General features: G+C 40.3%; 1 protein-coding gene across 1 annotated transcript; it reads right to left on the bottom strand.

Annotated features, from left to right (window-relative positions):
• Positions 1-428: 428 nt before the first annotated feature.
• On the bottom strand, positions 429-27,683 carry ISYNA1 (inositol-3-phosphate synthase 1). The gene is made up of 11 exons (XM_073686384.1): positions 27,531-27,683; positions 26,270-26,390; positions 21,982-22,143; positions 21,443-21,572; positions 20,895-21,088; positions 16,611-16,760; positions 14,160-14,375; positions 8,365-8,529; positions 7,810-7,923; positions 2,485-2,702; positions 429-879 (listed from the first exon to the last, which is right to left on the bottom strand). The coding sequence occupies exons 2-11, from the start codon at positions 26,381-26,383 to the stop codon at positions 654-656; spliced, it is 1,689 nt and encodes a 562-aa protein (XP_073542485.1). The 5' UTR covers positions 26,384-26,390; positions 27,531-27,683; the 3' UTR covers positions 429-653.

Here is a 27,683-nt window from a genome sequence, read left to right as displayed (position 1 = left end):
TATCGACTGAGCATGTCTGCAAACTCCTATAGGCCCAGCGTGATCACAGTTTAAGCAGTACCACTCAATATTTCTCATAATGAGACTTCTCATCACTTACAAAGAAAAAATGGAAAATATGGCTTTGTTCTTCATCAAAAGAGGCTTAGAATCTGTACAAACATTCAGGATCGCATTGAGTAGAAAGATTTGGCACTCCGAAGGTATCTGCTGCACCTGTAGAGCTTATGGACTTAAATATGGGTTCAGGAAGACATACTCCCTGTAAGGTAAGACTGTTACACTGCGGTGACTTGGCTCACTTTCCTCTGAATCAAATCGCTTGGCATGTGGTGTTCATTTTGTCTTTTTAGCAACCTATTTATGTATAATGTCTCAGTTATAGGGGTAATAAGTGTAGTCCAATCACACAATGACATCAACCAAAGTCACTTGAAGTTAGTTTTATTAACTTCATTATGTTAGCATTAAAATAATATATGGATGTTAACCTGAAAGCAGTGCAAAATTTGAGTAACTAGATCATATCAAACAACTGACAAGATCTAATGTAGAAAAGATCAGTGCAATCGTAGTGTGAACCCCAAACTTCTATGGTAATTATCTTCCATAAGGGTCCATATTGATAAATTCTAGCAACTTGTGGACCTTAACTAATTCTCTATCTCTGTGTCACTGGTGGTCACAGTTTGCTCCAGTCCATTACAGTGGCCATTTTTTATGCCTGGGTGATAAAAGCCATTAACCTGTCCAGGTCCTTTCTTATTGGACACAGGACAAGAACTTAAGACTTGGCTGGATCTCTTGAGATTTATAAAACTTCTTTGCATCTTGTACTCCAACATCATATGATTCTGAGGTGGTAGACCCAAACAAGCCCTGGAACAAAAACACCATTCATAAATGTCACAGATGGAATAGGCAACACTTCAAAGCATAGGAGGTAAAGCACTAGGCTCCCAGTATGGGCAGGTCACCTTAAGGTACCACTCCGGGTTTGTTTTCTTATTTCACCACTGGATAAGTATCAGTAGTAATGTATGCTTCCTGTCGTTAGTAAAATACTGGCCAGTCGCCGCCTTCTGCTGTTCCGGTCACTGCTCTGGTCCTTTTCTGCCCACGTGATCAGAGTTGTGACTGGCTGGAGCACTCCAGTAATTGCTGGGTAGATCGGAAGTCACTGCTCAATGTAAGTCTATGAGACTCAGAACTGGGCTCTGAGACTTACAGCCAGAGAGATCGTAATGGTAACAGTTAGCAGTGACTTCCAGCCGGTCAGGGCTGAGGTCAGAAGATAGAAACACTGGAAACAGTAGAAGATGGCCACTGACACGTATTTTACTACATACAGGGAACATACAAGAGCTTCTCATTAAAATACCTATCTGGTGGGGATATTTATGAAAACCCCAGAGCGGTACTTCAAGAATGGAGCAAATGAAAATTATATTAAATCAATTGCAAGAAAAAAAGTATCGCACATATTAGGAGCCATTCCCCACATACACTTCAGTGGTGCTCAGCAATGGTATTAGAAAAGTCCAGAGAGCAATTGCAAAGCATATGCTATAGTATGAATTGCAGCACTCATCTGTATATAAAATCCAGGAGATTTTATTCAAAACACATAAAATTACAGCGGGTAGGCATGTGGAATACAGACAATATGGACAAACGCTATTTCATGCTTTTGGGACCAGGGTGAAACAACTGTTGTCCATATTCTCTGTATTCCACATGCCTTAGGCTTTTGGAAAGTCTGCTGCATTTTATATTCCGGTGAGTGCTGCAATTCATCCTATATGATATGCTCTGAAAATTACATTAAGCATTTAAAAAAAAGAAACAAAATTTTACATCCCAGTCAAACCATCGTAAAATGCACTCAGTAATACAAGCATATGGCCAGATCAAGTAAAAGCACAAACAATGTATGAAATATTTGCCATCTCAAGATGTTACCAGGGAATTGCAACAAGGCTCAATTTGAGCTCTGTTGGTACAAATTTGGAAGATCAAAAGAGTCAGATTTCTTACTGGATGTTCATTCTGCAGTAGATATTTGGGGGGATGCAACCCTTTTGACACAAATGATACAAAGAAAAAAAAAACTTTGTTTACATTTAATCATCTTAAGTGGGTAAAATTGTAAAGAACATGTGCCATGCTTACATGCTCTTTCCAATAGAGCTTGTAAGCACTGGGCTGAAGCTGTCCAAATCGCAGCAATGCACTGCTAGCTCCCAATCCCAGCCTGCTGCAGTGCTATAGCACTCCTTGACGCTGCAAAGCTGCCTCTGCCTACAACATCAGAAAGACCACAATTCGGATCAACAAAGCAAAAAATATCACTGATATGAAATATTAATTAAGCAGGAGAGTACCGCTCCCAACAAGCAAGTGGCAGGAATGCTAGGGAGCAATGCAGTTCTGAAGATAGATGAGGAGACAACCCCTTTAATACAGGAAGAGCTTATAGATTACCTCAGGATGTTCTCAATGCAGTTTCTTTGTCTGAAAAGAGCATTAATTACTGGGGCTCCTTCTGGCACAAGTGGGGCTTTGCAGAGGAAGCTGAGAATGGAGAGGACACTGTGAAAAGTCTGGAAATCTTGATCTTTTTCATGACGGAAAGTTATCCTTTGACAAATTTCAGTAAGGATTACCAAGTCTAGGATAATGGGACTAGCAAGAAGGGAGTCCTAAAAAAATAGAAGTTATGAAAAAAGTGGTAAATACTTTCAAAAGAACTTTTTATGACAACAGAAAACATGATTATGACATATTGTGAAAGCTATTATAGACAGAAAGGTAATCCTGGGACTGACCATAGCAGTTACTGTAGACATTGCACACTGGTGCAAAGGTTTTGCCACCATAGTAGTTAATGCTATATTGCTAGAACAGTGGGGGAAATAAGTATTTGATACTCTGCCGATTTTGCAAGTTTCCCCACCTACAAAGAATGGAGAGCTCTGTAATTTTTATCGTAGGGACACTTCCACTGTGAGAGACAGAATCTAAAAATAAAAGCCAGAAAATCACATTGTATGATTTTTACATAATTAATTTGCATGTTATTGCATGAAATAAGTATTTGATCACCTACCAACCAGCAAGAATTCTGGTTCTCACAGACCTGTTAGTTTTCCATTAAGAAGCCCTCCTACTCTGCACTCATTACCTGTATTAATTGCACCTGTTTGAACTCATTACCTGTATAAAAGACACCTGTCCACACACTCAATCAATCACACTATAACCTCTCCACTATGGCGAAGACCAAAGAACTGTGGGCACCAGGGATAAAATTGTAGACCTGCACAAGGCTGGGATGGGCTACAGGACAATAAGCAGCTTGGTGAGAAGGCAACAACTGTTGGCACAAGTATTAGAAAATGGAAGAAACACAAGATGATTGTCAATCTTCCTCGGTCTGGGGCTCCATGCAAGATCTCGCCTTGTCGGATAAGGATGATTCTGAGAAAGGCGAGGAATCAGCCCAGAACTACACTGGAGGACCTGCTCAATGACCGGGAAGAGGGCTGGGGCCACAGTCTCAAACATTACCGTTAGTAACACACTACGCCATCATGGATTAATATTCTGCAGGGCACGCAAGGTCCCCCCTGTTAACCTATCCAAAATGGTCCCCCCTGGACATACTAAACCTAGAAAAAAAAGGAAGATCTATGCTGACTGACCAAGCCTATGAGTGAATACTGATAAGCTTAGCACGAGTTTATCATGCTAGATATTTAGAGTATAGTCATGCTGCCTGATCAGAAATAATATATATAAAGTAACAATATTCTACCTTATATATATTGTTTCTCATCGGGCAGCATGACTATACTCTAAATATCTAGCATGATAAACTCGTGCTAAGCTTATCAATAGTAACTCATAGCCTTGGTTAGTCAGCATTGCATATTTGCTTGTGGGATTAACATGAACCTGATGATAAATTTTCATTATATTTAGAGATCCCAGTTGCACACATGCTCTACAATCTACCATAAGTCTTTCAGGTTTATTCTAAACCAAAGCTTATGTATGGTCATATACTGCCATATATTGATACACAGTACAGACCAAAAGTTTGGACACACCTCCTCATTTAAAGATTTTTCTGTATTTTCATGACTATGAAAATTGTACATTCACACTGAAGGCATCAAAACTATGAATTAACACATGTGGAATTATATACTTCACAAAAAAGTGTGAAACAACTGAAAATATGTCTTATATTCTAGGTTCTTCAAAGTAGCCACCTTTTGCTTTGATGACTGCTTTGCACACTCTTGGCATTCTCTTGATGAGCTTCAAGAGGTAGTCACCGGAAATGGTTTTCACTTCACAGGTGTGCCCTGTCAGGTTTAATAAGCGGGATTTCTTGCCTTATAGATGGGGTTGGGACCATCAGTTGTGTTGTGTAGAAGTCTGGTGGATACACAGCTGATAGTCCTACTGAATAGACTATTAGAATTTGTATTATGGCAAGAAAAAAGCAGCTAAGTATAGAAAAACGAGTGACCATCATTACTTTAAGAAATGAAGGTCAGTCAGTGTGAAAAATTGGGAAAACTTTGAAAGTGTCCCCAAGTGCAGTTGCAAAAACCATCAAGCGTTACAAAGAAACTGGCTCACATGAGGACCGCCCCAGGAAAGGAAGACCAAGAGTCACCTCTGCTTCTGAGGATAAGTTTATCCGAGTCACCAGCCTCAGAAATCGCAGGTTAACAGCAGCTCAGATTAGAGACCAGGTCAATGCCACACAGAGTTCTAGCAGCAGACACATCTCTTCAACAACTGTTAAGAGGAGACTTTGTGCAGCAGGCCTTCATGGTAAAATAGCTGCTAGGAAACCACTGCTAAGGACAGGCAACAAGCAGAAGAGACTTGTTTGGGCTAAAGAACACAAGGAATGGACATTAGACCAGTGGAAATCTGTGCTTTGGTCTGATGAGTCCAAATTTGAGATCTTTGGTTCCAACCACCGTGTCGTTGTGCGACGCAGAAAAGGTGAACGGAAGGACTCTACATGCCTGGTTCCCACCGTGAAGCATGGAGGAGGAGGTGTGATGGTGTGGGGGTGCTTTGCTGGTGACACTGTTGGGGATTTATTCTAAATTGAAGGCATACTGAACCAGCATGGCTACCACAGCATCTTGCAGCAGCATGCTATTCCATCCGGTTTGCGTTTAGTTGGACCATCATTTATTTTTCAACAGGACAATGACCCCAAACACACCTCCAGGCTGTCTAAGGGCTATTTGACCAAGAAGGAGAGTGATGGGGTGCTAGGCCAGATGACCTGGCCTCCACAGTCACCAGACCTGAACCCAATCGAGATGGTTTGGGGTGAGCTGGACCGCAGAGTGAAGGCAAAAGGGCCAACAAGTGCTAAGCATCTCTGGGAACTCCTTCAAGATTGTTGGAAGACCATTTCCGGTGATTACCTCTTGAAGCTTATCAAGAGAATGCCAAGAGTGTGCAAAGCAGTCATCAAAGCAAAAGGTGGCTACTTTGAAGAACCTAGAATATAAGACATATTTTCAGTTGTTTCACACTTTTTTGTTAAGTATATAATTCCACAAGTGTAAATTCATAGTTTTGATGCCTTCAGTGTGAATGTACAATTTTCATAGTCATGAAAATACAGAAAAATCTTTAAATGAGAAGGTGTGTCCAAACTTTTGGTCTGTACTGTATATATTTTTTTATTGTGAGCTTTTCCTTTAGGGATTCCTGGTCCCTTTTCCCACGTACCCTTAACACCATACGTGGTCCCTTGTTGTGCTTCTCACTAATTGCCACCAATTTTGTGTTTAGTGTATTGTTGTAATATTTTGATACTTTTATTCAATAAATGTTTATTCACTATTATTGTGTTTTAAGTTCCCTCCTTATCTATGGGAGCGCTACAACTATTCCCCTATAGTATACATATATACAGTGGGTACGGAAAGTATTCAGACCCCACTCTTTAATTGCAGCCTTTTGGTAGATTCTAAAAAGTTAATTGTTTTTTTTTCTCATTAAAGTACACTCTGCACCCCATCTTGACTGAAAAAACTGAAATGTAGAAATTTTTGCAAATTTATTAAAAAAGGAAAACTGAAATATCACATGGTCATAAGTATTCAGACTCTTTGCTCAGACACTCATATTTAAGTCACATGCTGTCCATTTCCTTGTGATCCTCCTTGAGATGGTTCTAACCCGTCATTGGAATCCAGTTGTGTTTAATTAAACTGATAGGACTTGATTTGGAAAGGCACACACCTGTCTATATAAGACCTCACAGCTCACAGTGCATGTCAGACCAAATGAGAATCATGAGCTCAATGGAACTGACCAAGGAGCTCAGAGACAGAATTGTGGCAAGGCACAGATCTGGCCAAGGTTACAAAAGAATTTCTGCATTACTCAAGGTTCCTAAGAGCACAGTGGCCTTCATAATCCTTAAATGGAAGAAGTTTGGGACCACCAGAAGTCTTCCTAGACCTGGCCATCCAGCCAAACTAAGCAATCATGGGAGAAGAGCCTTGGTGGGAGAGGTAAAGAAGAACCCCAAGATCACTGTGGCTGAGCTCCAGAGATACAGTAGGGAGATGGGAGAAAGTTCCACAAAGTGAACTATCACTGCAGCCCTCCACCAGTCGGGCCTTTATGGCAGAGTGGGCCGACGGAAGACTCTCCTCAATGCAAGACATATGAAAGCTCGCATAGAGTTTGCTCAAAAACAAATGAAGGACTCCCAGACTATGAGAAATAAGATTCTCTGGTCTGATGAGAAAATTACAGAACTTTTTGGTGACAATTCTAAGAGGTAGTGTGGAGAAAACCAGGCACTGCTCATCATCTGCCCAATACAATGCCAACAGTGAAACATGGTGGTGGCAGAATCATGCTATAGGGGTGTTTTTCAGCTGAAGGGACAGGACGACTGGTTGCAATTGAAGGAAACATGAATGCGGCTAAGTACAGAGATATCCTGGATGAAAACCTCCTCCAGAATGCTCTGGACCTCAGACTTGGCCGAAGGTTCAACTTCCAACAAGACAATGACCCTAAGCACACAGCTAAAATAACAAAGGAGTGGCTTCAGAACAACTCTGTGACCATTCTTGACTGGCCCAGCCAGAGCCCTGACCTAAACCCAATTGAGCATCTCTGGAGAGATCTGAAAATGGCTGCCCACCAACGTTCACCATCCAACCTGACGGAGCTGGAGAGAATAGGCAAGGAAGAATGGCAGAGGATGCCCAAATTCAGGTGTGAAAAACTTGTTGTATCATTCCCAAGAAGACTCATGGCTGTACTAGCTCAAAAGGGTGCTTCTACTCCATACTGAGCAAAGGGTCTGAATACTTATGACCATGTGATTTTTCAGTTTTGTTTTTTAATAAATTTGCAAAAAAAAAACCAGAAATGTAGAAATTAAGTCAAGATGGGGTGCAGAGTGTACTTTAATGAGAAAAAAAAATGAACTTTTTAGAATTTACCAAATGGTTGCAATGAAACAAAGAGTGAAAAATTTAAAGGGGTCTGAATACTTTCCGTACCCCTGTATGTACTGTAATTTTCTGACTACAACCCTCACTGAGGTGAAAAAACTACTACTACTAACATATAACGTGTCTAACACCGTACGAGATTTGCATTAACGTTTAGATACATAGTGTAGATTTCTGTTTCCCCTACATGGGAACCATTAGTATAGACCTTCTTGCAGTTACTTTACAACATATTACAAATTCCTAAAACGGAGGTCAAAAAGACAAATATTACAAGGTTTACCTCACAAGTGTTGTGAATAACAATGGTGTTGGTTCCACCCATCATAATTTCGGATGTGTATTCATCCATTGCTCTTTTACTGTCTCCCACATATGGGACATATTTAATAACCACCTAGACACAGACAAAAGATATGGAATATTATGGAATATTATAAAAAGCACACAACAGAACTTAGCTACTGGTAGGTGGAGGAAAATATTATGGAAATGGTGTACTAGAAAAAAAACCTTCCAAGGTTAGGAAATTAAATAAACAGGTATGAAGCTGGTGTACTAGAAAACTATAGATTCCTAATGGTAAATGTCAATTGTCTAGTGCCTATAACAGTCCTAAATGACATCCAAGGCACAAGTAAAAGAGCAGGAACAGCTGGAATGGGATACTGGGTGACATTTAGTATTCCTAAAAATGGTCCAATAGCTCTCAGTATTTAAGATTCAATATCAAGAGTAGAAAAATTTTATTGTAACCAAGAGATCAAATTGTTATAGAGATGAGATAATACTGTAGAGAAAAAGACGACAGATGGACCTGCTGAGCTCAAGTACTCACACAGTGGTCTGGTTTCTCATTTGGTCCATATAAAATAGGGTTTGATTGAACCATGTCATCCACCACATTGCTTTTGGAGATCTCCTTGGAGCGGAACTGCTGAGGAGCAGAAAGGTTCTTCCCATCATTGTTACCCAGGTGGTTATAGCTCACTATGGACACCGTCTGTTTCATTCATGGAAAAAAAGAAAGAAGTTGTGTAGTGTTTTCATGTACAGGTATATTGCAAAACTTCACAAAGGGCTATTCACTACTTAGCGATTGCTGGGGGTCCACCCATTGAGAACAGGGCTCTTGCAGAGAGAAGATGGCACATGAGCACTTTTGTTCCTTATAACAAAGGGTTCTGCAGAGCACATTTTGAGAGTGCTGGGGTCTCAGACCTATCAATCAGACCTACAGAAATCAGTAAGGTATCTCCAAGGATTGAGGATACTAGAAGGCTGGAATCACATGAAGTTTTTGTAGCAATAAAAGCTAAAGTTAAATAAATAAATAAATAAATAAATATATTTATTACACACTGGTTAGATTTATATCATTTAAAAAAAAAAGCTAGTTTTACTTCGATAAAGGCGATGACCTGTTAATTAATCGAGCCTGGCAGAGACAAGGGGGTGAGGAGCTGAACAGGAGACCCTTCTTCCTGTGCCTGGCACACAATAAGTCTATGTCTTCTAGGAGAAGGAGGGAGCGTGTCCGTATTTCACGCTGCCTAACATGGTTGGCAGGTTACTTCATACATAAAGTAATGGTCACGTCAGTCCTGTAATTTAGTTTCTCAGTCTCACCATTTGTAAACTTATGTGAAACTTGTCACTAGGAAAGGACATTCTAAATAATGTGTTACATTATGGGAGCTTGACCCCTTAATTATTTATGTGCAGCTGTAAGGTTGGATGGCCGGTGCCCGAGCACCATAGAGGGAAACAAAGAGCAGTTCCTAGCCCTTCCTGCTTGATTGCTATTCACAGTGCTAAATGATGATTATGTATATATTGCTGGCAATAATTCAATAGAAGGGCCCTTCCACACAGGATTAGGTCAGTGTTTTGCATCAGTATTTGTAAGCCAAAATATAACTATGACATACTAATCTTTCCATTACACCTATCGCTGTGTTTGTTCCACTCCTGGTTTTGGCTTATAAACATTGAAACAAAATACACAAGTGTAGGCTTTCAAAAGTGGGGACTAAAGAGGGTTAAAGGGAATCTCAGCAGATTTTTGCTATATAATCTGAGAGCTGCATAAAATGGAGACCGAGACTCTGATTCCAGTGATGTTTCACTTACTACGCTATGTGTTGCTGTTTCAATATTCAATAAAATTAGTATTTTATCAGCAGGAGATTATCACTATAGTAGCGGTAGGTGTCTCATGCCTTATATTCAATCTGTATAACCACGCCAGCACAAATGATTAACATCTGTAACTATACAGTGTACACAAAAAGCTGTCAATCAATCAGTGGTGTGGGTGGGGTCATACAGGGGCTCAGCATTTTGAGAACTGCTGGATCTGCAGCAGATAAATCTGTGACTGTATCAAAATGACAGCAAGCAGCCCAGCAAGTGACATAGCTGGAATCAGGGTCTCTGCTACTAAATCATGCTTTATGATTACATAACAAAAACTTACTGACTAATTCCCTTTAAATACTTATATCAGTTGCTCGCCGGGGGAGTTTGAAGAGCTTTCAACAGCTCAAAGAGGTGTTTGTACTACCAAATAACATGTTTCTTCTCTTGCACACTCTTCAGACTCTAGCTAGAACACTAATTTAGATCTCGTTTAATAGCCTGCTCGTTCATCGGGTGACTGGAAGCCTGTTTAGACAAGCCAGATATAGTAGGAACATTTGTTTAATGGCTGTGGGTCAGATAGTGTGAACGCACCCTAAGGCTATGTGTGTAGGATCAGGAATTGCTTGCAGAAATTTCTGCAGCGTTTCTGTACCTCTTGATGCATTTTCATGTGTTTTTTGCCTGCGGATTTGCCATGCGTTTTTTCCAATGCATTATATAGAAAAAACGCAGGCCAAAATGCACAAAGAATGGACATGCTGCTTCTTTTTCTGCACATGAAATTCAGTCAGGAAAAGTCCTGATCATGTGCACAGAACTTGCAAAATGTCATAGGAAATCATGGGATAAGGTTTGCAATGCGTTTTTGGCCCATTTCTGTGCGGAAAGAACGCACCAAAAAAGCATTATGTGCACATAGCCTTAGAGTATGTTTACACAACAAATTTTTTTCAGGCAGGTAAAAACTATGAGGTTTTCAAGTGGAATCTGCTTCAGGAAACACTAGCTTTTTTTTACATTTTTTTTTTCTTTAACCTCTCCACGAAATGCGCCGTACATTTACTGCGCATGTAATGACTTCCCCTTTGATGCGGATCTCCACAGCTGTCATGTGCCCTTAACAGCCGCAGATGGAATCATGATCCACCCACAGCTGTTAACATGTTAAATGCCGCTGTCAAACTCTGACAGCGGCATTTAACATGATCACAACGGAAGAGCGTCACTGGCTCCGCCCATCAGCGACTCCGTCACATGATCACGGGTCACCGATGGATTGGCATGACAACCCGGGGTCAGCAGGAGACCCCTGTGTTTGTCATAGCCGATCTACTATGAGCGCCACCCAGGGGTCGGCGTTCATAGCAGATGAGCACAGAAGATCGCAGCTTCTAGTCTCCCACGGAGACTATTGAAGCAAGTAAAAAGTAGAAAAAAAAAATGTTTTTAAAAATATTGAAAAACGTAAAAAAGTTTAAATCACTCCCCTTTTTGCCCCATTCAAAATAAAACAATAAAAAAAATGAAATATACATATATTTGGTATTGCTGTGTTTAGAATCGCCCGATCTATCAATATAAAAAAAAATTAGTCAGAACGGTAAACGGCGTAACGAGAAAAAAAATCTAAACGCCAGAATTTTTTTTGGTCACCGCAACATTGCAATAAAATGCAATAACAAGGGATCAAAACATCGGATCGGCCCCAAAATAGTATCAATAAAAACGTCAGCTCGGTGTGCAAAAATAAGCCCTCACCGGCCCCAGATCCTGAAAAAATGGAGATGCTACGGGTCTTGGGAAATTGTGCCTTTTTTTTAAAGAAACTTTGGATTTTTTTCACCACTCAAATAAAAAATAATCTATATATGTGGAATTACACTTTTTTTCAATTTCATTGCACTTGTAATTTTTTGCCCGTTTTCAAGTACAAGATATGGTAAAATCAATGGTGTCGTTCAAAAGTACAAGTCACCCCACGAAAAACAAGCCCCTCAACATGGCCATATTGATGGAAAAATAAAAAAGTTATGGCTCTGGGAAGAAGGGGAGCAAAAAATGAAAGCACAAAAACGGAAAAGGGCTGCGCCGTGAAGGGGTTAAATCTTAAAGCAGTTGTGCTATTGTTTTGTTAATGTTTCTTGAAGTAGTTGGCTAATATTTCTGTTGCCGTTTTCTGTAAAAAGGTTTTTTTTCTTAGCTCAGAGATTTTTTGACATTATTAAGCAATGAAAAAAAAACACTAGCATTTTTTGTTAAGTGAAAACTTTGACAAAATGCTCAAAAAAATACAGCCAGGTTTTTTTTTTTAACCTTCCCATCGACTTGTATCATTATGTATGGAGCGTCTCCCCAGCATAAAAAAACAGAAGAATGGTGTGCTTACTTTCAACCACTTTGTATTTTTGGAGACCTGAAGTGGTTAAAGGGGTTGTCCGGTCAAAAGTGATAAGTATGCAGTCACTCTGTGTGACTGCAGACTAATGAATCCCCCCAGAGCACTGTGTGCTGCGAGGATTCACCGGTTTCTGACCAAGGACCGGAGGGTATCGCTCAATACACTTGTATAGAGCGAGGCCATACCCCGTCTAGTGATGTGGACGGCCAGTGGGCGTGTCCAACTAGAAGGCATGGGCTCGCTCTATACAAGTGTATGGAGAGTGAGGCCACGCCCACTGGCCAGGGGTATGTATAACTCATACATACCCTCCGATCCTGGGTCAGGAACCGGCAAATCCCCACAACGTACAGTGCCTGTGCTGGGGGGATTCATAAGTCTGCAGTCACACAGAGTGACTGCAGTCTTATCACTTTTGACCAGACAGCCCCTTTAAAAGACGCGCAAAAGCCTGAACATATGATCAGAAAGTCGTAATGCATAAGAATGAATAGGAAGATTCTTTCAAGCGTTTTGTGAATGCTTTTCAGGCTGTTTTCAGAGTGAATTGCTCAAAAAACACTGAGAAAAAATGTTGTGTGAACATAGCCTTGAGGAATGAGCACAGATGTTTGAGGGCTTATTTTTTGTGTGGATGATCTCCAAAATAGACTCAAAAATTCTTCAAAATTTCTTGGGAAACTCAATTCATTTCTATGGAAAATCTACTTTTCTGTTCATATCAGGAGTTTGAGCTTTTTTTTTTCCTGAAGAGATTTTGAAAAACACCTGATTAAAAAAAAAGGAAATGCGTGTTAATTTAACGCTTGAAGGAATTCTCTCCAAACGAGGCACTTTCAGATCAAAAAGCTGCAAACCATTCCTTTTGTTTCATATTCATCTTTCCATTTGCGCCTTTTTTTTAATCTATGAGTGTTTTTTTTCCATCACTGGGCAGAGTTCAGGGCTTCCATATGTTTTCGCCTGATTCATCGTATGTAACTTTTCGAAAAGTTGCAAAACGTGTCAGAGCAGTACTCCAGTTACCATTGAAGGGATTTTATGTACACAAGATATTTTGGTGCAATATCTCTGCCATTCTGAATTAAAGAGGATAATGGCTATTTGTGTTAAAAAAGTTAAAGATTAAAAAAGGCTATTTTTTTTTTACTTTGCGCAAAATTCAAGAACCACGCAAGCTACTTTGAAGAATTTGGTGCAAAAATTGGAACAAATAGCACAAGACAAAATAGAAAAAGAGACTTACAAAGGCCATGAATGATGAATCAGGGCATTAGTGCACAAATAATTAAGTTAGTTTTTGCAGGAGTTTAAATTCAAGCAGAAAACTCATCAGGAAACTCTCCGGCTTATGGGAGGTTTTGGAGAAGTTTTCAGTTTCCTAAAGAGGTTTTTTTTTCCCTGAAGCGTTGTTTGCAGCCTTTTGGACAGTGCCTCGTTTGGAGAGGTTTCCTTCAGGATCCTCTTTAAAGAAGCAACAAACCCTTTCATCTTCCCACCCACCAGTTTTTCAAAACTTCTTCAGGGAAAAAAAAAAAGAAAGAATACTCATGTGAGCAGTAAAGTGGATTTCCACATAAATGAATCGTAAGAATTCTCCAATAGTTTTCGAGGGGGATTCTGAAGTGTATCTGCTCCAAAAACGCTTGAAAAAAACTCAGGGAGAACATAGCCTTAGTCTGTGCTGCTGCATAGATGTGGAAACCAAGGGGGGAGAAGCAAATCTGAACACATCACTGAAGAATACTTCATCCTATTGAGGCTTTGGTTCAAATTAAATGTAAAATACATTCCTACACTACAAAATGATATGAAAGGACGGCCTGAATAGATTCTAATAGCATATTCCCAATGGCTGACCCTCTAGTCTGCTTTCTATAACATGTGGCAAGAATTATTAAATGATAGGACATAAACTTTAACAGTAACAAATAAGCCTATTTTAGTTGGACCTCTTTCAGTAAAGGGCTGCCGTCTACTTCTATATACTAGAAGTAATAGTGTGCCACTTTTTCAGATGTCATATTTTAACGAAGGCAAAAAGCTGCACACAAACTTAGGACTAAAAATATTTTGGAGCACATATTTACCTTCAATCCAGCACTGACAAGAAAATCCACCAAGACAGACTTAATCTTGGTCTGCCCAGATTTAAAGTCATCTCCACCAATAAAGACAGAGTGCCTCACAGCCAGTTCAATCGCCCCAGGAACAAATGTGTTTTGAGGAGAACCATTGATGTAGGCACAGCCTTCTAAAATGCTGGCCACCGCAAACATTGTGGAAGGGGAGACTTCAAGTTCAAGCTGTGTAAGTGAAGAAACGAAAAATAATCATCAGTAAGAAGCTAGCAAGAATCGCTGGTTGAGAAGCATCTATCCAATTCATGCCATTATATAATGATAAAATGACACATGGAAAACGCAATATTACTACATAACAATTACTTTATTGAGTAACTAGTAAGTGGTTAGGTAAGAATACCAACTCAGAGAGGGGAAAGTTCAGTTTTAGACTTGTGTTCTAGAGCAATAATAGTGTCGCTTGTATAAATCGCTATAGATTACACACATTTTCCTAGGCAAGTCAAATGACATGTCAAGCAGTGAGCAGTACAGAGGTCTGTGCCGAGAGCACCAGTGTGATGAAACCTGACCCTTAGGAAGGAAGTGCAAAGACAGCAACATGAATGGCGTCATCTCTCTGAACCAACCAGATACGTGAGCACTGCAAGGTGATGGGGAGGAACTAAGCTGCTTACATATACCCTCCCCAACCATCTACATAGAAAAGAGGCATTTCCCATTCACACATACAGAGCAGGAAATTCTGCATATGCTTCTAGCATGTAACAGACAGGACAGCTGAAAGCGAATTGGATTATTAAGAAAGATATGGCCATCTTATGTACAAGTGCTTCTCACTAAATTAGAATATCAAAAAGTTAATTTATTTCAGTTCTTCAATACAAAAAGTGAAACTCGTATATTATAGAGTCATTACAAACAGAGTGATCTATTTCAAGTGTTTATTTCTGTTAATGTTGATGATTATGGCTTACAGCCAATGAAAACACAAAAGTCATTATCTCAGTAAATTAGAATACTTTATAACAACAGCTTGAAAAATGTTTTAAAAATCCGATATGTTGGCCTACTGAAATGTATGTTCAGTAAATGCACTCAATACTTGGTCGGGGCTCCTTTTGCATCAATTACTGCATCAATGCTGCGTGGCATGGAGGCGATCAGCCTGTGGCACTGCTGAGGTGTTATGGAAGCCCAGGTTGCTTTGAGAGCAGCCTTCAGCTCGTCTGCATTGTTGGGTCTGGTGTCTCTCATCTTCCTCTTGGCGAGTTTTTTGGCCAATCAAGCTCAGTGATACTGTTGTGTGTAAACCAGGTATTGGTACTTTGGCAGTGTGGACAGGTGCCAAGTCCTGCTGGAGAATGAAATTTCCATCTCCAAAAAGCTTGTCGGCAGAGGGAAGCATGAAGTGCTCTAAAATATCCTGGTAGACGGCTGCGCTGACTTTGGTCTTGATAAAATTTCACAGTGGACCTACACCAGCAGATGACATGGCTGATCACTGATTGTGGAAAGTTCACACTAGACCTCAAGCAGCTTGGATTGTGTACCTCTCCAGTCTTCCTTCAGACTCTGGGACCTTGATTTCCAAATGAAATGCAAAATGTACTTTCATCTGAAAACAACACCTTGGACCACTGAGCAACAGTCCAGGTCTTTTTCTCCTTGGCCCAGGTAAGACGCTTCTGGCGTTCTCTATTGGTCATGAGTGGCTTGACACAAGGAATGTGACACTTGTAGCCCATGTCCTGGATACGTCTGTGTGTGGTAGCTCTTGAATTAATGACTCCAGCAGCAGTCCACTCCTTGTGAATCTCCTCCAAATTTTTGAATGGCCTTTTCTTAACAATCCTTTCACGGCTGCGGTTATCCCGGTTGCTTGTGCAGCTTTTTCTACCACACTTTTTCCTTCCACTCAACTTTCCATTTATATGGGTGGATACAGCACTCTGTTAACAGCTAGCTTCTTTAGCAATGACCTTTTGTGGCTTACCCTCCTTGTGGAGTGTGTCAATGACTGCCTTCTGGACATCTGTCAAGTCAGCAGTCTTCCCCATGATTGTGGAGCCTACTGAAACAGACTAAGGGACCTTTTTAAATGCTTAGGAAGCCTTTGCAGGTGTTTTTTGTTAATTATTCTAATTTACTGAGATTATGACTTTTGTGTTTTCATTGGCTGTAAGCCATAATCATCAATATTAACAGAAATAAACACTTGAAATAGATCACTCTGTTTGTAATGACTCTATATAATATATGAGTTTCCCTTTTTGTATTGAAGAACTGAAATAAATTAACTTTTTGATGATATTCTAATTTAGTGAGAAGCACTTGTAGCTGCACTACTCCATTTCATCAGTATTCTCTGACAACCCAGACAAGTTTTATCCTGACAGATGGGACTATTTCATTTGCTTGTCAGAACTTTGCCTAGAAGACTCACAGAGCACTTACCTCAATGGCCTTCAGCAAGTTATCAGCAGTATCATTAACCCCAGGGATCACGTCACAGAACCTTTCAGTATTTGCAGTCCACAAAACAATAACCTTGTCTACTCCACTGGTTCTCTTAAACTCTTGGATGTCTTCACGAATTTTCTGGACCTACATATAAAGTGAGAAAAAGCACAAATATTGATAAATAACAAATAAAATTGAATAAAAAAATGTTTTGATAGGTGTGTGAGAAAACCCACCTTGGTGTTTGAGTCTAAAATTATCCAAACCCCAGAGGAAAGAGGATGGATGAAGTCTCCCCACCACTGTGCTGTGAAATTTCATAGTAATGATTTATATAGCAATCAATTAAGTAAACTCCTAAAAGGTCTGGTCTACAAACACTGTAAAGTTCAGAAACACCATTTACCTGCAGATATAGTGGTCAATCTGCAGTTAAATAACGTTTCAATTCTATTTAGCCAGGTAAATGGAGCAGCGGCTATAGGGAGGAAATGAAATTATTTTCTCAATGCAGCCACTGATTTCCAGTCATTGGGGTGGTGCAGGGTTCTATTGCCACCACTTCACTGACAGCAGAAACGAGATCGGGAACATCACATGCAAGATACATATAGATCCCAGTGATGGGACGTATACGTATCAGACATTTATGCCATTTCTTCTGGATACACAAGAACAAGTTTCAGAACACGAAATTAAATATTTACATTTTGTAACCTGTATTAAACTACTCATGTTTGCAGCTCTATGAATGACAAAATACAGCTCTGCTCACACTCCTGTCAGGGATTTTGTTGTTAATGAAGCCATGACAGATCTGTTTTAGAAAGTATCTTAATCAATCACCAAGAACCCTATTGACGAATGATTAGGTCTATAAAGTTTCCAGCAATTTTTGTCTCAAAACCATTTTGCTGACCACTCTGTTCTCAAAAAAAAAAACTACCAGAACGCTGCATGAAAAATGGAAAATGCAAGTGTATTCAAAGCCATAAGACATGGAATTATACTGAGGTTGATAAAGGGAATACTACACAATTAATAATAAAACACACAAAAAATTTCTTCAGTCCGAAAAAAAATTAGAGAAAGCCAACTTGTTAAAGGGAATGTATCAACCGGAAAATTACCTATTGTTTAAATCAGGTTTTTATGTTTTATGTTTATTTTACATATCACTAACTATATAAAAATACAAAATCTTGCAATTTTCACAGTGGCCACTAGGGATAATTTAAGATACTCATTTCATGCTGGACTGACTCAGACCCCATCTTTTTCAAAGAAGAGTTGTCAGAGCCTGCCTAACCTGAGCAAAGGCCATCGTGAGGGGAGAAAGAGAGTAGGGTCAGCTGTGACATCACATATTGTGAATGGTGGATCCTGTATTATGTACTGTGTATAGAGGTGTTACCTGTTCTTGAAATCCTGTGTGTCAAGATATTGAGACTGCTGAAGAGTCTTCTGTACAGAACAGGAAAGGTCAAGAGTAAGACCTAAAAGCTAACTTAAGTCCAAAAATATTTGAGCAGTCACACAAGCATTTTAGCTGTTTACGAAAAAAAAAAAAAAATTAAAGATACAGTTATATAATTAATATGGGCTTAAAAGTGCAGACTCTCAGCTTTAGGCCACGGTCACACGATCAGTATTTGGTCAGTATTTTACATCAGTATGTGTAAGTCAAAACCAGGAGTGGAACAGTCAGAGGAAAAGTATAATAGAAACACGTCACCACTTCTGTATTTATCATCCACTCCTGGTTTTGGCTTACAGATACTGATGGAAAATACTGACCAAATACTGAACGTGTGAATGTGGCCTTAATTTGAGGGTATTCACATCCTAATTGAAGTGAGGGTTTAGGAATTACAGCTCTTTAATATGTAGCTGCCTCTTTTTCAAGGGACCAAGAAAAATTGAACAATTAACTGAAAAGCTCTTTAAATGGGCTGCATGGGCTATTCCTTCATTAAGCCATCATCAATTAAGTAGGTAAAAGGTCTGGAGTTGAGACCAGGAGTGGCATTTGCATTTGGAAGCTGTTGCTGTGAACCCACAACATGCGGTCAAAGGAACTCTCAACGGAAAAGAAACAGACCAACATTAGTCTGAAAAAACAAGAAGAAATCCATCAGATAGCAGAAATGTTCGGCGTGGCCAAATCAACAGTTTGGTACATTCTGAAAAAAAAAAAAAGTGCACTGGTGAGTTTGGGAACTCAAAAAGGCCTGGACGTCCACGGAAGACAACATTGGTGGGTGATCGCAGAATCCTTTCCATGGTGAAGAAAAACCCCTACGCAACATTCAGCCAAGTGAAATACACTCTCCAGGATGTCAGTGTTTCTGTATCTAAGTCTACCAATAAGAGAAGACTTCATGAAAGCAAATACAGAGAGTTCACCACAAGGTGCAAACCATTAATCAGCCTTAAAAATAGAAAGGCCAGATTAGACTTTTCCAAAAAAAAATCTAAAAAAATCTAGCCCAGTTCTGGAAAATAATTTTTTGGACAGATGAAACTAAAATCAACCTGTAGCAGAATGATGGACAGAAGAAAGTATGGAGAAGACTTGGAACAGCTCATGATCCAAAGTACACCATATCCTCTGTAAAACATGGTGAAGGCAGTGTGATGGCATGGGAATGCATGGCTTCAAATGGCACTGGATCATTAATGTTTATTGATGGTGTGACTGAAGACAGAAGCAGCCAGATTAATTTTGAAGTGTACAGGGCTATACTTTCTGCTCAGATTCAACCAAATGCAGGAAGGATGACTGGACGGCGCATCAAAGTACAGATGGATAATGACCCAAACCATACTGCGAAAGCAACCTAGGAGTTTTTTTTAAAGCAAAGAAGTGGAATATTCTGCAATGTCCGAGTAAATCACCAGATCTCAACCCTGTTGAGCATGCATTTTTCATGCTTAAGACAAATATTAAGGCAGAAAGACCCACAAACAAGCAACTACTGAAGTCAGCTGCAATAAAGGCCCAGCAAAGCTTCACAAAGGAGGAAACCCAGCATTCGGTGACGTCCATGGCTTCCAGGCTTCACAAAGTCATTGTCTGCAAAGGATTCTCTACACAGTATTAAAAATTAAAATTTTATTTCTGGTAAAGTTAATTTGTCCAATTACATTTCTGCCCCCTGAAATGAGGAGACTTTGTAGAAAAATGGTTGCAATTCCTACATGTTTCACAAGATATTCTTGTTCAACCCCTTTAATTAAACCTGAAGGTCTACACTTTAATTGCATCTCAGTTGTTTCATTTTACATAAAAAATAGTGGCATGCAAAGCCCAAATCACGAAGATTCGGTCACTGTCCAAATATTCCTGGACTTAATATATATATATATTATATTATACACCTAGCATTTTGTTTCGATTTAAACAATTGGTCATTTTCGGATTACACATCTCCTTTAAAGAGTTAGTCTAAAACATTAAAAACAACAGCTTGGCTTTTCCATAAACACAGCTACGATTGTCCCTGGGCTGCGTCTGGTATTGCAGCTCATCCACTCAGGTAGCTGTGGCTTACCTGTGAAAGGTTAAGATGCAGGGATTTCAGCCCACTACAGTTATTAAATATAAAAGCAAGCATTAGAATTACATGCCATACTTATCTATACTAGTTTATATAAAAAGGATGCATCGCAGCACTCCAGTTGGTACATAAATTATTTATTCCATTGCAAAAAACAGAGAGCAGCATTTCTACCTGTCTTTTTGCAATGTAATAAAAGATTTATTTATGCACCAACTGGAGTGCTGCTATGCACACTTTTTCTATAAACTAGTATAGATTAGCGGCATGGTGGCTCAGTGGTTAGCACTGCAGCCTTTGCAGCGCTGGGGTCCTGGATTCATATCCCACCAAAGACAACATCTGCAAGGAGTTTGTATGTTCTCCACGTGTTTGCGTGGGTTTCCTCCGGGTTCTCCGGTTTCCTCCCACACTCCAAAGACATACTGATAGGGGAATCTAGATTGTGAGCCCTAGTGGGCACAGTGATGACCATGTCTGTAAAGCGGAATATGTTGGCGGTATCTAACAATAAAGATATGCCATGAAATTCTAATGCATGGTCTTGGAGCCCAGATACACCCTTTTTCTATACATGTGTTTGGGGCTTATGTGTCTAAGCCTGACATTGCCTGACTGTTATTTGGATGGGATTAGGTGGTGCTGATTTTTGCTCGTTATCTATACTAGTTGTCTTTCTGCCCTGTACACGTTTCCATATAGGTATGGCTTTACTTGCCTGTTCAGCTTTGGTGCCATGGATAATGTGGTCTGCTCTGTCTCCTTGATTGGCTGCAATAAACTCTGGTATGTAAATTGAAGGTCGCGGCTGCAGCTTTTCCATGTAAGGTCTCAATTGTTCCTGGAGTTGCCAGTCTAGAACCTCTGCTCTCTTCATAGCATCAGACAGATTTAAAGATGAAATATCCCATCCTATAGGATTCCAAATAAATATAAATTTAGATATTCATTACATTTAAAAAATCTGTTAAAGCAAATATCCACTTTTATGCAACTTTTGGCTCAAATCTAGAGTTTAACTAGTATCTGCTTGGGAGAACAGGTATCTGCTTGGCTCGGTAATGTGCATTTCCCTTGGAGATATGAAAGGCAGATTGACATAATATTCCAATAGTGTCTCATAGGTGGGGTTGATGACGCGTTGCAATGTCACCCAATTAAATCACTTTTTCCAGTTTCCAATTTGCTCGTGAAATATGTTTTGAATCTGATTGGGTGATTTGTGTATGACTGACTATGGAAAAAACTAGACAAACCACAACTTACCATCAAAGATAATATCATTAGGATGTACCATGGGAAGAAGGTCACGAAAAGGAATATGTACATCTCCATCAGGTCCACAGCCCAAACAGACTGTGGATGACTGGAATAATGAACCATAATAGTTGGCAACCTAGAAATAGAATTCATACGAGTGAAATCAGTTCATCTAGACAAACTTTCACCAGATGTCTCTGCACTCAATAACCCCGCACAAAGTAATAAACTTTTATAAAGCCTTCAATAATCTTATCACTAAGAGAGGAAACCTGATCCCACAGCGCAATGTGTTTCATGACTCCTGCAGCTTTCACATTACATGTAGCACTGTATAAACCCTACCTGTGCTTACATGATTATTGCCATAAACCAATGACATCAATCCTGTGGAGAGAGTAACCCCATTAGAGTAAAGTGATTCTGTATGTCTATTATGTTACATTACTAGAAGGCTATGGCTAATGAAACACTTAGAAGCCTTTATGCTTGGTGGAGTTACAGATTTGGGCAGTAAAATTAAATATTTCTATGTCATAGAGTACCTTCTTTCCTGTCTTGGTCATCCACGACAGCCCCATTTGATTGGCTAATACTGCTGCGGTAACTGTGGTCCCATTATTTCCGCCCCAGCCAACCAACATAACTCCAAGTTTGGGTACTTTTCTTTCTGTCCTGAAAGTGAACTTGGTGGAACATGGTTTGACCTGTGGACAAGATGTATATTTATTACATGGAAACATGAAATCACAGTCTGCAGGGGAAACATGGAGAAGGTGTGGACATAAAGTCAGCAGTACAAAGCTCTTTTTATCTTTCCATTTAGACAAAATAATTTACGGTCAGAGCCAAGAGGACTGTCCAACACTTCCATTAAAATGACGACAGAGATGCATACATGTAGGTTTAGGTCTATATGATAAAAGCACAAAATGAGCAAGAATGTACAACTTAGCTGTTCCCTAGCCCTAATGTTGGGAGTGCTGCCATCAAAAGATGACCTGAGGTGTTTTCTACAATAAGTTGGTTCCAAAGTGTAAGAAAGAATACCTAAAGCTTTAGAGAGCATAGCCCCCAGCATGCATGCAGCCCACTCTGCCTCCACTTGTGGCCCCAGTCTTCCTTATAAGTAACAGCTGATTGCCAGGCCAGCCCCTACAAGACCACAATTAGCGCTTTCCTAGCTAGTAAAAGACAGACTTACAGCTCATCTGTCACAGAAGCAGCAGATGAGCGTTTTGCGCTCTAGTAAAGGGTGCTCATTGGTTACTGAATGGCACCTGTGAGGTTCGGTTTATATATTACATGGGTCACAGGCACCCGTATTAACCAATGACCACTTTGCCCTGTAGTGAAATATAGCGCTCATAATCACAGGAAGTAGTATGCTCAAAAAGGGAATGGGCCCATTTGCCAGGAAAGTCCCCCCAATAATAAAGAATTGTCCTCAAATATTACTAGTATTAACAAAGTGATGCCATTATATTCTCTGTGCAACCAGTGTGTTCCCAATACAAGTGGTGGAAGCATTTATTATTAATAGTGCCATCAGAGTTTCCTACTCTTAAATGGATTATCTAAGACAGAACACTTGATGACCTATCCATGGAATACGTCATCAATATAAGATTGGTAGGGGAGCGGTGTGTTGGACCCCCACCAATCAGCTGAAATTAGCACTGGAAGCAGTCGGATATACCGTAAATGATGAACAAAACAGCCTCTTCCATTGCTTTATGGTTGCTGCTGAATACTGTATCTCCTAGTAGGAGATTAACGGGGTTGTCTCATGTTTTTAAGTGGTTAAAATTGCAAAGTGATTGGAAAAACAAGCAACTTTGCAACTACAGCCAGCATGAACTGTCAACCTCCTGAAGAACAAACATGAGACAACCCCTTAAGTGCAGCACGTGGAATAAGCTGCTGTGTTGGAGATCGCTTATATACAGCTGCTAGCAGGGCACTTTTCAATTGATCGCTGGGGGTGCCAACTGATCTCACATTGGTTATTCATTCTACAATAGGTCACCAATTGTTAAGTCCCGTACAAGCCCTTTAACACTGACTTTCATATTGTCCCTAAAAGAAGCAAAAAAAACCCAAAAATCTGCTTTGAGCCATTATCTGTAAATTGTTAGCATTTTTAAGCATCAAGTTTTTGCACCCTTCTAATTGTTTAAGCATCCATCATGGCAGAATTTGGAGCACAAGTCGGAGCTGGTGCTGAGGGGATGGGCACTGATAATTTCAGATAAGAGCACAGTGTTAATAGAAGTTTATTAGTAAGTTGTATCCTGCTGTTTCAAATACATTTAAAGGGGCTATCAAATAGTAAGCTGAGGTTTTCTCCTGTCATCTAGAAAGCTTGTCCACTGAATGTAGCCAATCAGTAGATGAAATGTGAGACGAGTTCAGTGATAGTGTGATAGAAGTCATATTTTATTTATGAAAGGAAGTCTAACTTCACCAGTGGAGGAAGCACGGGATCTGTGTGATAATGCTCAAGGGTAGTCATTACAGACAACACTAGTGACTAGAATCGAGTCTGTTATATTCCAGACCTATTATGCATCCTAAATAGTGCAACACACAGGAAAGCCTGAATGACAATTACACAATTCCATACACACTAGATGAATGTCTGCTGAACCTGCTGATTTCAGCAAGATCGACTAAATATCTAACTTTCCTCTGACATCACATGTCAAGAAAACGAAGGATCAGGAGTATAACACGTCTGAAGTGGGTGTTTTTTTAAAGGGAATCTGTCAGTAGATGAACCCTCCTAAGCCGTCTATATGTGCATGGAGGTCATAGGAAGCCGAATAACATGATACCCTGATATCTGTGATCTGACGTCTTATTCCAGAATAATCCACATTTTTCTTATATGTAAATGATCTGCTCAGGACTATAGGCCGGACACTGATCTCCATGAGAATCTGTCTCCAGAGATTATTATATAAAAGGGGGAGTTACCAGTGTGAGACATGTAATGACTGACAGTCTGCTCGCCTGATCTACATGTCTCTAACTTTCATTTATAATAATCTCTGAAGGCAGATTCTCATGCAAATCTGTGTTTTGTCCATTTACATGAGAAAAACATGGATTTCTCTGGAATAAGACAGCAGATCGCAGATATATCATTTTATCCAACATTCTATCACCTGCATGCCCATGTTGACGGCTGAGATTGGTTGATCCTACAGACAGATTACCTTTCAGGTGTTGTGTTCTCCTTAAAATATGAAAAGTCATGGTTCAAAGTTGCAGATTTAGGATTCAGTTTCCCCAATAATTAAATGAATCATTAGGAGTTCTGTCTGAATTCCATTTTTCTGAGTCTCTGACGACAAAGTTGGTTCAAAAGTAGTGTGACGATAACCTGAGATAAATGGCCACATTCTAGTAATAGCCCACAAGAAATCAAACTATCCCATCAGAAGAACCATCAGTTTTCCTACACAAAGGATCTGTTGCAAGTAGAGATCAGTGAATACATTTTTGTGACCCCCGGCCTAGCGGGCAGATCAATATTCTATGGCCACTGCATGAAAGTGCCTTGAAAACAGCCTCATTCTTGCCTGCATCTCCAGCTTCTCTTTAGCTTAGCCAGTCTGGCACAATGTGGTGTGCGCATCTTGCCACAAAAATGACATCACGCCAGCTTAGCCGACCAAATGAGGAGCCAAAAACACCAGCCCAGCAGACAAGAGGTAGTTCATAGGACTCTCATCCAGTGGCTGTGGAATACGGACTTAGCAGTTGGACTACGTTTCTGCAAATTAATTTTCTCACCTCTATTTGCAACCATTCAAGTAATTAAAGAAGTAATAAGAAAATATGATGCTCTTGTGAACAGAACATTAAAAGTGCCTTTACACCCTTACATGACCATTGGTGATAGATCTCTCCCTCAGCTATCCCATACATATAAATGCTCAGTTCAGCCAAGATGGCAGAAAGCCACGGTCAGACACCTCTGGCAGAGAATTATCTCCATGGAGGACAAAAGTTATGGAAATTGATATTAAAATAAGCTTGATCCGCCTTCTCTTGTGAATAACATGCTGGAGGGGCACCTATACACTGTAGATGGATGACTGAAAACAACAAGTTTCCATAACTGGAATGGGGGTCTTTATATTTTGAGAAATTTAAGGGACTGCTTATAACTGATAATTTATTATGTTCTGGAACCTGTCACGTGAAAAAAACGCTATTAACCTTCAGATATTGGGTTAATCTGCAGATTAATCACATTCTGAACCTGCCCGGTACCTGCACTTAGAGCGCCGCTGCCAGGAGGAAATTAACAGCAGCATTCGGCGTTCAGTCACGGTTCTGTCATCGCTCTATGTATAAAGAGCGGCGGTTGTAGCCACGTACTGACTGACAGGCGACTCTAATGCTGAGCTGCTGTCAGTTAGTGCGGGGGTGCGGTTACAGCTGCCGCTCTCTACACACAGAGAGGTGACTGGACCTGAGCCACCGATATGACTGGGCGCTGAACGCTGGGAGGAATAAAGTTAATTTCCTACTGGCAGTGGGGGTCTACGTGCGGGCGCTGGGTATCTTCAGAATGCGATTCACCTGCAGATTAGCCCCATATCAGCAGGTTAATAGCTTTTTTTCAAGTGACAGGTTCCCTTTAAATGCTGAATGAATTAAATTGTGTAAAATGACAGCAACAAAGTGTCGCCGGAGTCCCATTAAGTGCATGGTAAACTTGTTTTTTTTTTATCTCCTCTGATGGCTACACATTTCATTATATTGCTTACCATAGCGAGTGATCAACTCTTTCACATTACATGAGATTTCAGTTATTACCTTGGTAACGCCATTTTCTTCATAAACACTGGTGGTATTATAGTTGTAATCTGCTTCTATGAGATCTTTTAAATATCGCACATTGGGGCTTTCAATCTTGAATCTTTCTGCCATTCTTAATCTTGCGGGGAAAAAAAAAATGTGACAATCAAACATGTCATCTCTGTGACATCTACAGTAAATGGTTTTGTACAGGAAACCATAGTCCTTCTCATGACAATAGTAGTAGCCCAGGGAAAAACCTAGGAGTGGTGGGGGAAGAAACCTCTAAAAGAAATTCCAACTATGTGAAAATAAGGCATGTGATAAAGGCTGTACAGCTGATACATATACCGTAGAAGTATGCCCACGACAACCTGACACCTAGGACCTGATTCACAGCGGTCTTTATAAAGGGGATGATTTTTTGGGATCACAGCTGATTCTTTCTGTGAGGTAAAACATTTCCCTGCCTGTTTTTAAACAATGTTTTACCTCAAAGAAAGAATCAGCTGTGATCGCCTGCTGTAATTTCTGTATACTCTTTTGCTTCCTCCCCTGCCCAGGAGATGTGGTATGATCAGACCATGTCCCTGTACGGTCATACACAGCCATTACACAGTACACAGCAGGGGCACATTTATAAGATTATCTCAGCTCAGGGACATTTTATTTAAACTCGTCCAATTGTGGAAGTTATTATTATTCCAAAATCTACTGATTAAAATGTATTTTGTTTGTAGGAAAACCCCTTTATTGGATTTAAAATGAAACATTAGAAAATCACCCACAGAAAAGCTTACAAAATGCTATAAAAAAATGCTACAGGAAAAAAGCACACATAGGCGCTCGTGTATATGGAGGAGACGGAGAGAACGCTGCTGGGGAACATCTAGTGTATGGGCGCTTTACTCCTGGTACTACACCAGTCCTGGGCATTAGAAATTAGGAGGGCATGTGATGCCGGCCCCACAGCTGGCACTGCCCTAGTGCAGACAGGACACCTGCCTGACATGAATGGCCCTGGCACAGGGGCAAGGCTGCAGTTACTTTCTAGGATACCCAGCTCCTTCTCACATAGGCAGTGACATGAGATGAGCATACAGCAGGGTGTCTTCCATGAACCCATTTCTATCGCTTCTGCCAATGCTCTAGTCAGCATGACTGGTAATAGAAGCCTGAGTGAGGAATGGACGCCGCTGTCACTGCTATACTACCACAGTCCACTGTCCCCAGCCCTGCTGTCAGAGCTGCCGCCACACACTGGCCAGGAGACACTCACCAGCGCTGCCAGGAGCTGTCAGAAGATGCCGGCTGAGCTGCTGGAGCTTCCTCTAGTGATACGTCTGCACTGCCAGGCTCCAGCAGCTTTCCTCCTCCCCTCCCCCTAGACAACGCTCCACGCCATGGCCGTCCCGCCCTCCTCTCATACAAG

This window comes from Phyllobates terribilis, unplaced genomic scaffold, assembly GCF_046119375.1.
Source record: "Phyllobates terribilis strain yellow unplaced genomic scaffold, ASM4611937v1 Scaffold_1__5_contigs__length_1240528914, whole genome shotgun sequence".
NCBI classification, from domain to species: domain Eukaryota; kingdom Metazoa; phylum Chordata; class Amphibia; order Anura; family Dendrobatidae; genus Phyllobates; species Phyllobates terribilis.
This window is presented reverse-complemented; position numbering and strand designations above follow the sequence as displayed.